Raw genomic sequence first — 12551 nt, 5'->3', positions numbered from 1 at the left:
GCACAAGGCCAGCACCGTATCCAATGGAAGCACAAGCATTCCACCCATATTAGAGGGCCATTCTCATGGGCAGCAATGTATCCGGTGAGAGTGTAGCATGCCGCCCAGAAAAAAAGGGGGGTAAAGCACATGGCCAGCATCTCATCCAGGGAGAGTGCGAGCACACCGCCATGCATGGGAGTCATACACATGGCCAGCAACGTACTGGCGAAAGACAAACACAGTCAGTAAGAATGTGTGCATGTCGCCTGAGGAAGGAAGGCATGCCCCTGGCTGGCAGCGAATCCAGCAAGAGTGCGTACACCGCCCACGGAAGAGGGGTCATGCATATGGCCGACAGCGGATCCAGCGAGAGTGCAAGCACCCTGCCATGTATGGGGTACATGCACATGGCCAGCAACGTACCTGCGAGGAAACAACCACAGACAGAGGGATGTATGTATGCTGCCTGAGGGAAGGAGGCATACCCAAGGCCGGCAGGAATCCAATGAGACTGTAGCATACCACCTATGAAATGGCCGGCAGCGAAACCAGTGAGAGTGCAGCATAGTAACATAGTACATAAGTGCATCATAGCACATCAGTGAGAGTGCAACATTCCGCCTATGGAAGGGGGTCGTGCACATAGCCAGTACCGTATCCGGTGAGAGTGCAGTATTCCGCCTAAAAAGGGGGGTCATGCACATGATCGGCAACAGATCCAGTTAGAGTGCTGCGTTCCGCCCAGGAAGGGAGTCACACACACATGGCTGGCTCACGCACATGGCCGGCAGCGAATCCAGTGAGTGCTGCGTTCCGCCCATGGAAGGGGGTCACGCACATGGCCGGCAGCAAATCCAGAGAGAGTGCAGCGTTCCGCTTATGGAAGGGAGTCGTGCACATGGCCAGCACCGTATCCGGTGAAGGTGCAGTATTCCGCCTAAGAAGGGGGTCATGCACATGGCCAGCCGGCAGCCAGGGAGAGTGCAGTATCCCGCCTAGGAGGGGGGGGGGATGCACATGGCAGGCACCATAACTGGAGAGAAGATGAATGCTGCCTACGGAAGGGCCGCATGCACTTGGCCAGCGCCGTATCCTGGAAGATGCAAGAAAACCGCCTAAAAGGGGAAATGCCCTAGCAGCGACGCAGGCTGGGAGCGCAACACCATGCCGCCTGTGGAAAGAGGTCATGCAGACATGCAGTACTACTGATGAGGCTGCAGCGTCCTGCGCAGTCCAATAGAAATCAGTGATCTATTATTATTTATTTTATTATTATAATTTTTTTTTATTTTTTTTTTATATATTTAAAAACACAGCCTCTCCAAGGCTAAAGGGGAGCCACCATATATGGGCACCTGAGAAAAAAAGGGGGGCCAACTATACAGACCCATTTGGGAGCCGGCCTGTACCCAAAGGGTTAACAGGGATCCGGCCTGGAGGGCGGCGTGCGATCCCCTGGGGGCGGAGGAACCTCCAGGCGGGAAGAATTCGCGCCTGGAGAGGTTCCCGCCCCCTCCACCAGAGACCGGAATATAGTGGGCCGCGAAGCCGGGGGCTAAATTTGCGGTGCCCGGCCCGTTATACCGCCGGGACCTGAGGCGGAATGGCGCTTTAAACCGGCCGCGGGAGCCCACCCCGCGGGCCGGTCGGAATTGCGGCCCAGCAGGCCGCGAAGCCTAGGACCAAATTTGCTGAGCCCCGGCGACCGGCACCGATGGTCGGACGGGGCCTGCTGGGGCATAGTCAAGCCCAATGCCGGCCGCGGGAGCCCACCCCGCCGGCCGGAAGAGACAGGGACCCGAAAAGGCGGTTTGCCGGCCGCGGGAGCCCACCCCGCCGGCCGGAAGAGACAGGGACCCGGAATGGCGGTTTGCCGGCCGCGGGGGCCCACCCCGCCGGCCGGAAGAGACAGGGACCCGGAATGGCGGTTTGCTGGCCGGCTCGGCCGCACCGGAATATTAGTGCTGTCCGGAGGCGAGGCCTTACTCCACTGCAGCGTCCTGCACTCTCCGGTAAGGCCCAATGTGATCAGGCGAGATGGGGGGGGACCCAAAGACGGGGTGCCCGTGAGGAGAAGGCAGGCGACGGCTGACAGCCACTAGCTGCATGTACTATGAGGGCCAGGAAAAAAGGGGGGGGGGGAGGCAGGGAGCAGATTGCCGCTCTGCGGCACCCCAGGAGCCAGCCTAGGTCCAGCAGGGGACTAGAGGCCCAGTATGGGGGGTCAGGCACGCAGGAGACCATTGGGTGGGGGGTGGGGGACGTAGGGCTGGAGAAGCCACTCTCTTACCACAGCCGTCTTCACCCTCGGTCCATTCCAGCAGGGTCGCCCCTTCAGCTACTGGCACCGTAGTGGCAGGACGCTGGAAGAGGGACTTGGCGTGCGGGCGACCCTTGCGCTGGCGGGATGTGGGGGAGCGAGGCTGCCCTGATCCACCTTGCCTTCTGTGGGGGAGGCAGCAGTGCGGATGACCGGCACTGGCGCAGCTCAACCCCGGGAGAACAGAGAGGTCTAGTGCGACTCTGTTATCCCTGATGATCTGGAACAAAAAGAAATAAAAAAGTAAAAATCTAAAATTTAAACAAGGAGAAACCAGCCCTGCAGAGCAGGGAGTGTCTTGCCTCCTTGGACACTAAGCAAAAAACTGGCTGCCTTTCTCTCCAGGCTGAGGGTATAGCTGTGGAGGAGGGGCTTAACAGCTTTCACTTAGTGTCACGCCTCCTATGGAGATGAGCTATACCAAGGTCTTCTGTGTTCCCCAAGGAAACTGGGCGAGAAAAACGGTCGTGTGCATGAGGCCTCACTAATATAGTTAAAACATAGTGCCACACACAAATAAATGGTGATAATGATAAATATAGCTTAAGAGATAAGGAACAGTCTTACCATTCCGACGCAACACTGGTTGAGATCAACCGAGCGTGGTAAAGAGGATGCACCACGTCCAGGCTGGTATTTAGGTATGGTCGTTGGTAAATGCTAGGTGTAGACAGTGCAGGGAACCGATGTCCCTAGGAATCCCTGGTTGGGGAAGGGGCCATTGCTAATGCGGCCCTGCCTGTCTATACAGAGTTCCTATCCCGCGAGGGGCAGCCCTGTCTGGATACCTTACCCTAGAGTAGGGAGGTGTCCCTAATCAGCCCTATTGGATAGTTCCCGACGTGTCACGTTTCAAGTGGTCTATCATCAGGGGAAATAATCCGGGATAGGTGCAAAAAGATAGTCCTTGGATCAGTGGATCATTAGGATATAAGAACAGGACAACAATGGTCCCTTGTGAACTGGTAGACCCCACAAGTTTCTGGGGGGCACCACTGGGGCAGCTGAAATAATACTTACTGTATTTTTACAACAACAAAAAAAGAGACAAGTAAAACACAAGTTCATGGAAATGTACCTCTCCAAGATTGAGGAACGCCAATGAGTACCGCGGGTCTGTGGGATCTGTATAACCATACTGGCCACTGTGGTAAAATTCCACATTTTCAATTCTTGCATTACCTTAAAAAAAACATAATGATCCAGTGATTAGAATTGACTCCTTTATCTATACTGGGTCCTTAGCCTGTTTGGTAATACAGAAATAATGATAACAAAACTGATCCCATAGTTTCCTATGGGGTCAGTATTGTGTCCAGTGTCATCCTCCCAGAGAGATCATAGTTTGTATTGATAAAATCTACAGTACCTCGATATTCCATATTGTTGGCTGAAAATGTGCTGACGAGAACTCGGGCTCCAAAGGATTCACTGTACCACCCAGGGTAGTCCTGACCAATGATCTTAACATTTCTACTAAGTAAAGCAACGTCAGCAGCCAGAGTGTAATTCAGGGTCGTGTTTGGTACTTGATAGGTGTTAGCTGGAGAAAAAATACAATTAAACCTATAAATAATTTATTTTTTTCATATATGGTGGTTAAAATGAGCTTAGACTTATTAAAAAGTTTTTCCCATCCCATTTTAGACTGGGGTTACGTCCGAGCCCTACATCGTCAGTAAAGTCTAACAGGCTTTGAATCAAAGAAATAGATCCTAGTGGCAAGTGATTGGCTCCAAAGACTGCTCCAAATATTTTTGTTTTCTCCTTGACCTTTGGGACCCACTATGGCTTAAAAGACTAGGCCCACTGGAGAATTCTCTGGTACTCTGATGGGCCAGTCCAACCCTTGCCCATCTCAGCCTTTCATGGCTGAGATCAGATCAACCCTCGTAAGTAGTGGCTAAGGGTGTCTGGAGTTACAAATCAGAGGTTACCAAGAAACTAATTAATAATTCAAACAATAGGAGTGATGGCTCTGCTTGAAAGAGCTTAGAATATATGAGGAAATAGGGGTGACAGAAAAGGTAAAAAGTGCTTGTTTCGAACAACGGATATGGGGGGTAAAAGGAAAGGAGTCAGATAAAAAGGGTTGTCCTATCTTGTCCTTTCTAAGCAAGATGGGGCTAAGCCCTGTCCACTAGGTGGCCGGGAAACAGTAGATTGGTCTGGCGCTCTGCTCCCACTGCAGTGCACAGGAGCTAGGCAAATGGAGTAGAACAGCAAGCCGTTTCCATAACTCGTATCAGCATAGCTTGCTGTGCCACTCTGTTTGACAAGCTTTTGTGCACTGCAATGTGAGCTAAGGAAACAGCAAAGTGCCAGACCAAACTGCTCTTTCCATGTCACCTGGTGGACGAGGCTTAGTTCCATCTCACCATAGACAACCCCATTATAGAATATGGTAGACCTGCCTAAAAAGATGCACTTACAACTGTGGATCTTTGGAAGTAATCTGTCTGCGTAGGATTATAGAGGATATTAGTCTTAGATCATTGGCATAATGGAGAGCATGGGCAGGGTGGTATATACAGATGAGCAAGGAGATGTAAGTTCTGAGCAACTAGTGCAATGACCGGAAGAAGATGGAGGGATTGGTGTAAACAGATAGATTAACTTGACTGCTAAATTTAGGATAGATTGCTGAGAGGAGAGTTCATTGAAAGGAAGGACGATTAGTAATGAGAATGAATCAGGGCAACAATGAGAGTTTTAGCTGTTTTCACAGCTTGTAAGGGTTACTAGTATGGTTACAAGTTGGACTTGTTGGACTATATAACCTCAAGTCTGACCATCGTCTCTGGAGGACCACTCACAATAATCAAAAACAATGGATTATTATTTATTTCAATGCCCACCGATAACACAGTTCCGTAGCAATACCAGCAAACACTTGTGGATCTCACTACTCATTATAGGATTTTTAAGATATTCATAATCTTTAATTGGATGTTCAAAGCCTGAAAACATCTTTAAAAATTAACTGATACAGTTTATTGCGTCACTTACCAGAGTGTTTAAAGCTGAGGGACACATTTAAGGTAAGGGTCTTCTGGTCAGAAGAAACATCAGTGATTTTCCTGATTTCTGTCTGCCAGGCACTATAACTGGTGGTCGTGATCAGAATATCTTCTCCCATCTTGTAAAAGAAAAATTGAGGTGAAATTTAACATATAAGAAGCTGCTTTTTTTCCATATAATAGTCCATCATAATGGCCTGTGGGGATCCCATAATAAAACCTGATATTCCCTATAATGGAATCCCATTCTTCACAGTTGAAATCCGACCACAGCAAACAAACCAATTCCAGCTATTATATTCGGATCTTGGGTAACACTTTATTCCCTTGGTGAGACTTTTCCCCTTTGCCTCTTCTTTTCTGCTTCTTATCTAGACTGAGAGTGATTAAACTCACCTTCCAGTCTACTGCCTCTGAGACGGTGATGGTTTGAGATCCTGCTAATACGGTTTGTGCCAGCTTTGTTCTATACACAGAGCGAGGAAGTCCATGTAGGTCCAGCTGACCGAACACTCCTACACAACAATGAGGGAATAAGTGTTTACATTTATAATGTCCAAATTGCCATAATATATCCACAATATAAGATATTTGAATTTACCTAAAACCTTTGAGCCTTGGTTTGGTCCATTTGGCAATGGTAACTCTGGAGTTAAATGGTTTCCTCGTAGTACAATATGTAATTCTCCTTGGAATGGGTTGTCCTGAGTTCCTCCTATCAATCTTCCACCCTGAAGATAATCAAGTAGGTATCATTAACATTCAGAGATATTTGCAAAAATAAAACTTTGACCAGATGTGATGGTATTGTGAACCTCACCTGGATGGAAATGTATGTAGCATTTAGTACAGTTGTCTTGAAGGTAGGTAAAGTCCTGGCTGTTGAGTTGTCGGTGAGATTTCTCAGCTCCAAGACACCATAAATGGTGAGTTTATGCAGGGATGGGATATCTACATCAGCTATAATATACTTGCCTAGAAAAGAACAATAGGAAGCTTAGTCATAGGTCAAAACAATTTAACATTTGACCCATACGGCTCCAGGTATCATACCAGAACAGATCCTTATATGTTCAACACTAGATATTCTAAGCAAAACCACACCAAAATCCATTTTCCACTGGTCAAGAGTTCCCGAAAAACAGAATCCCTTTTTATGGTAGAGATGGACTAATTTCATCCTGCTCAAAGATGCCGGACAAAAAAACTCAAGAAACTTGGGAATATATCGCTAGGCTAAAATAATAGAATGAGTTATCTTCCCATACAACATGTTTTTTAGAGGAAAGAATGGTAGTAGATTAGGATCTACTGAAAGATGCTAATATACATCTCACTATAATGCTTCAATGTGCAGTTTTTTTGGAAGAAAATATAACCCAGGTCAATCCCTTAATGAAATGACTAAAGTATTAAACTGGAGCCTGATTTGCAAAGTTTGGGATAGCATATTTGTATATGTACATTTTGTACAAAAATGAAGAATATGTCAGAAACATTTGGAAATGCCATAAATTTGCCAGATGGGATCACCCATTTTAATAAGAGGAAGATTATTACCTGGTGGGATTACAACATTGGATCCTTCCTTCGGGACAGTATAATTGTTTTCTGCTGATGATTCCCAGAAGGAACGATTAGACCATAAACTGGAAAGACAATATATGTTAGTAGAAGTATGAGTTAGTTCAATAACCAGGGTTATGCAAATCTACTTGATCACAGAGGCAGACATAGAAGGGATTGGGTCCCTAGTAATGGCAAAAAGTGGCCCCATCCTGGAGCTGATTCATGTTACTATACCAGAACTGTCTGTAGCTTGTTTAGCATCCTACTCGTGTCTGTAGAAAAGATTCCCTGAGCACGTTCACAAGACATGTTAAAACCGCCCCCCCTTCTGTCATGGGCCCCATAGAAACCACCCTGGTATGTACACCCTCGCCTAACCATACATTTGTTAGTAACTAGAAGAACTTTACGTGTTAAAGACTCCGTATGACTCCTTATAAAGTAGCAGGAGTAAGCAAAGGTAGAGCAAAGACCAAGTCCTGATACATGGTCATAAGTCTAGTTAATATGTCTTTACCGTCCGTTACATAACACAGATTACTTGTCTGCTGATATTTTCTGATACAACTTGAGAATTGCAAACATTGATCTACAAGTTACCTTCCAGTAACACTTACTCATAGAATGAAATAGGTATGATTGAGGGTACAGTTGGGGGTGGGGGTGGAATACAGTTCTGGAAATAGCATTGGTAGACCACCAGGTTTACATCAGTGTTTTTCATGGTTGTGTCGAGGGTCCCGGCTACGGCACGTCTCTGGAGTCTCGTTTTTCCAGACACTAGGAGCAGAAAAGTTTTGTGAATCGAGGTACACTGTACCTGTATAAATACATCTAGTGTGATTGCTTAGTTTTGTGGTATCAGTGGTGGTCAATCATATGGTCGCCTGAAATATGGCCTCCATCAAAGGGCCACACATCACACTATGCTATTGCAGGGATAGGGGGTAGGAACACATAAAGTTTTAATTATAGTGTGTAGCTTTTTTGAATATTTTATCAAAAAATTGGGTTGGACAAAGCAAAGGAAAGAGGTATAGAAAATTTCTTCCCACATTAAGAAAACAAAAGATCACTCAATTCATCTAAAATTTAGAAAAAGTGCAAATAATCTAGATTTAAAGGGTTTTAATATTGATGACCTGTTCTCAGCATAGGTCAGCAATATCAGATCAGCGGGGGTCCGACACCCTGCACCCCCGCCGATCAGCCATTTGAAGAGAAGGCTGCGCTCATGAGAGCGCTGCCTTCCCTTCAATGTTTACCTGCTCGCTGTGGACATCAACCAACTGATCGGTGGGGGTGTCGGAAGTCGGACCCCAGCCTATCTGATATCCTTAGGGCAGGTCATCAATATAAAAATGCCGGAATAATAATATTAATAATATCCTATTGTTTTTCTCTACCACTTTATGGGGTGAACGCTCGTGTTTTTTGCTGCAGTTTTGTGGCTTTTTTTGTGTCCGTTTTTGCACACAGTGGGGCAGATTAACTTATAGTGGTGCATTTTACACTGTCTAAGAATACAAATCACTATCTTAAAGGGGTTTTCTCATCTCAGACAATGGGGGCATATCGCTAGGATATGCCCCCATTGTCTTATAGGTGCGGGTCCCACTGCTGGGACCCGCACCTATATCAAGAACGGAGCTCCGAAAGTGAAGGACAGCTCACTGCGCATGCGCAGCCGCCCTCCATTAATTTCTATGGGGCCGCCTAAAATAGCCGAGCGCTGGCTCAGCTATTGACGTCTGCCCCATAGAAATGAATGGGAGCATGGGCCGCGCATGCGTGGCACACTCCCATTCACTTCTATGGGAGAGGCGGGGATTAGTGCTTGGTGGTGGACGGACATGGGAAATCTGGGGTCCTCCAGCCACAGCGCTCCCCGCTCCGTTCCTGATATAGGTGCGGGTCCCAGCATGGGACCCGCACCTAGCAGACAATGGGGGCATATCCTAGCGATATGCCCCCATTGTCTAAGATAGGAATACCCCTTTAATATAAGACAATTTACTATTGTGGCCTATGGACCATTATATATTTGGAGTATCATAAATCCTGCGCAAGATTTCCATCAGTGCCCCAAAATGTTTTGTTTGTGTGCCAGAATTTAGACTGCGCGCCAATAATTTCTACCAGCGCCGCCTATAAAATAGAGTAGTTTTACTCCAAAAAAAAATAAAATAAATTGGCGCATAGAGGCACATATAGGCCATTCCCTTTTTGGTGAAATTACACCTCTTCCCGCAAAGCCACACCCCATATTGGACGAGGGGTAAAATGCTTATAAAAGCATATGGTGTCAAATAAAAGCAGAATATATACATTAATAAAAGCAAAATGGTGTTCCCTGCTGTTGTTCATACCACCACCATCATACAGGTCAAAGTGGCCAGTGCTTATTCTCCACCCAACCTATATCATCCATTGTAGAGAAGATAAGTCTGGCCCTCTGGACAGTTCCCTCTTGGTTACCCATGTCACAGTGCCCATTGAGACTTTCATCAACAGTTAGGGAAGAGGTTGGAGACAACCTAAGCCACTTGTCCAGAGGTGGTCAGTGATTACGAGGAGTACCTTTCAGTCTGGAGGACCTGTCCAGTCCTGCATTACACAGATAACCCATTGATTTAAATGGTCACTTATGGTGGTGTTGCAGGAAAACTCAAATTACTATCGGGTTTCCCCACAGATTACAGCTGATCACTGGGTGTCTCCACCCTTTTAAAAAGCATAACCATCAATACAATCCTAATCATCAGATCTCCAGAGTTATTAGCTCTATAGTCAATGATTAGGAGAAGGAGATGCGTAATACTGATCAATAGTATCACACAGATGTCTGTACCTAGATATGTTAGTGTAGTGGTGTTATCATTGAAGTACCAGTCTCCACTGGTATTATTGTCCCAGCTCAATGGCTGTGAGGATCCATTGCGCACATCAACTATTGTGAACATGTCCGGCTTCTGAGTAAAGTTGTGGGATATCAGCACGTAGTCTTCGCTCTAAACATAATACAATTATAAAGTTATTGAAAATGGCAGATACAAACATGTGACAGCAGACACCGTTTATCTAGTTGTCACTGATAGAGTTGAGTAGGTCTAGAATTTACCTTGAATCCGTAGAAGGTCGATGTATATGAGATGTTTGTAATGAAATCCACACCGCTGAAATACCAGTTGAAGGAAATAGCATTGGGTAACAAGGCCATCCACCCAGGTGCGTGTGTCAGGCGCTTTGGCAGGTAAGGTACAACACTGGAGCCTAAATATAAAAGTTACCTTGTTTTTAGAGAGAGGAAAGGGAAGGCTGGTTCACTGCTAAAGGGTTTATACCAAGTTAATTATTAAAGTGGTTAAAGTGTTCACTGTGATACTATGATCTATGCACTATGTTACCCAAAAGGCTATGTATAGGTAGGAAACAGTTAACTGGCAGTTTGTTAGTTACAATTGCCATATTATTAGCTTCTCCCATTTTCTCCTGGTTAGTACAAAGTCTGCTAATGAGCAATCTAGAGTGAAGACTTGGCAGGAGCACACACCAAACAAGTAGGCCAGAGCAGATCCTGCTCTGGGAAAACACCATTCCTGTGAGTGAAAAATACCCGAAAAATCAACTTTGTTGAGAACTACCTCTTAAAGAAAGAAACATTCAATTATTGCAGATGGTTGAGGACCATAAAGGCGATACTTGGACTCTGCCAGTAAAGGTAATGCATTTATGTGGCTTTAGACTTCACTGTCCAAGGTTTAGGTTATTTGTTCTGAGAAAGGCCTACTCTGTGAAATAGTTCAGGACTGGGCCTGCTGCATGTATTTATCATCTGTTCAGTAAAGGGGAGACCTTTTATTCGCTTTAATCAAGCCGGCCTGGTCTGTGGTCTGTGTACTCAATCATCATCGCCATCTTCCTACTGTCTTCCTGCCTAGCACCACACTGCTCATTCTTCCTTAACATCTCCAGGCAAGAGACCCAAAAAATCCAAGGTGTGTCCTGAGGGGAAGAAGCCTGCATTCCTCCATTTACTGCCTGTGTCGCCCGGGAAGGCGCTGCAGTCAGGATTAGTCACTATGAGGACTACAGCCACATTTATTGCCTTAGCCACCTACCCTCTCCAACTCTATGCTTCCCCCTATGTGGGCCTGCCCACAACACTTCCACAAAGGCTTTATAGATTATATGGAGCATGCACTTTCTTGAGATGTATTCCACATTATTAAGTACTTACCAAAAAATAGCATTGTCAGTGTATCACAACTAGGTTTACAGGTATAGCTACAGGTTATGCATAGCTAACAGTCTCGCCTGGATCCTGGTACCCGAAGGAGCTCAAACGCCCCTCTCCCACATAAGAAAACACCAGTATTGTAAATCGCACATCGTAGGTGGGTGCCTTGTCACAGATTATGTATTGGAGCCTAAGAGTTTTACGTTAATCCTCACTGGGGCTCTATTAAACCTAGTTAGGGGTTCCAGAGAAGATAGTAACCTTTATTGTATGAATGGGGTAGTCGTAGGAGGGGGATTTCTATGGGACTGCCAAAGATCGGCAAGTACAGTGTTTGGCTATCTTCAGCAGGCTTATAAAGACCAAATGGAAGGGCAGTGGGCATGCTTGACTGATGCTCCATTCATATGTGGGACAGGGGACCATTATTCCCGTGATCAGTGGAAGTGTGAATATTGGAACACTTATTAGGGTCAATAAAAGTCTATGGGACTGATGGAGACAGCTGAGTGCAGTCCCATTAACAGTGAATGCAGCAATAATGTTCTCATGATAAATAGGGGGCCAATAAGTCGGGCCCTCAGTGATCCAGTTTGGACCCCCACCAATCTAACAATTATCACCTACCCAACAGGTAAGTGAAAAATTGTTATTTCCATAAATCCCCTTTAATATTCCTACTGCAACTGGCTGACCCTCCCAGAAGATAGGGTTTGACAGCACTCCCTTGAGAAAGCAGAGAGAAACATGTGTCGGGGTGAGCTCCACACAGGTCTGATTTTCCTTTTACGCTATCCTAGCAGGTATTTATGGCCATGATGTATTGTTTGATATGAGTGTCATCACTTTATGACATTTTTCTTGTGGATTGTGTTAAATACATGAGTGCCTTTTGTACCTTAATGTATTGGTAGCCTCCCCCTTCCCTTCCTGTGGGATTGTTTTATGTATAATGGGGTTTGATAAATAAATAAATGATCCTCCTATTGGGAGTAGAACTCATACCCTCTGTTACCTGTGTTGGAGTTGTGGTCCGCAGCGTCAACTGCATTACTGCTTTATATATCTTTTCATATTTGTAAGTGTTGTTTATAATGGTGTAATTCAATAAAATATGCTTTTATATTGCATGTGTGTTTTTAGTTTTTTGGTGATACTTTGTAGTTTATTACACACTGCCTTTCATCTTGATGATTATATACTGTAGGTTGTAATAATGTTCTCATGATAAATAGGGGGCCAATAAGTCGGGCCCTCAGTGATCCGGTGTGGACCCCCACCAATCTAACAATTATCACCTACCCAACAGGTAAGTGACAAATTGTTATTTCCAGAAATCCCCTTTAATATTCCTACTGCTACTGGCTGACCCACTTGATGAAAGTTGCTCTAAGAGAAGATAGGGTTGGACAGCAGGACC

General features: G+C 45.7%; 1 protein-coding gene across 1 annotated transcript in view; it reads right to left on the bottom strand.

Annotated features, from left to right (window-relative positions):
* LOC121002376 (fibrocystin-L-like) overlaps positions 1-12551 on the bottom strand; it is a 251165-nt gene that overhangs the window by 47673 nt on the left and 190941 nt on the right. The window contains 10 exon segments of the mRNA XM_040433838.1: positions 3381-3484; positions 3672-3845; positions 5312-5441; positions 5719-5837; positions 5924-6053; positions 6143-6297; positions 6883-6971; positions 7509-7671; positions 9743-9902; positions 10013-10164. Coding sequence (XP_040289772.1) covers positions 3381-3484; positions 3672-3845; positions 5312-5441; positions 5719-5837; positions 5924-6053; positions 6143-6297; positions 6883-6971; positions 7509-7671; positions 9743-9902; positions 10013-10164 — 1376 coding nt within the window.

The sequence above is a fragment of the Bufo bufo genome, chromosome 5 (assembly GCF_905171765.1).
Source record: "Bufo bufo chromosome 5, aBufBuf1.1, whole genome shotgun sequence".
Lineage (NCBI taxonomy): Eukaryota > Metazoa > Chordata > Amphibia > Anura > Bufonidae > Bufo > Bufo bufo.
Note: the sequence above shows the minus strand (reverse complement) of the source record. Positions and strands in the feature narration are given on the sequence as shown.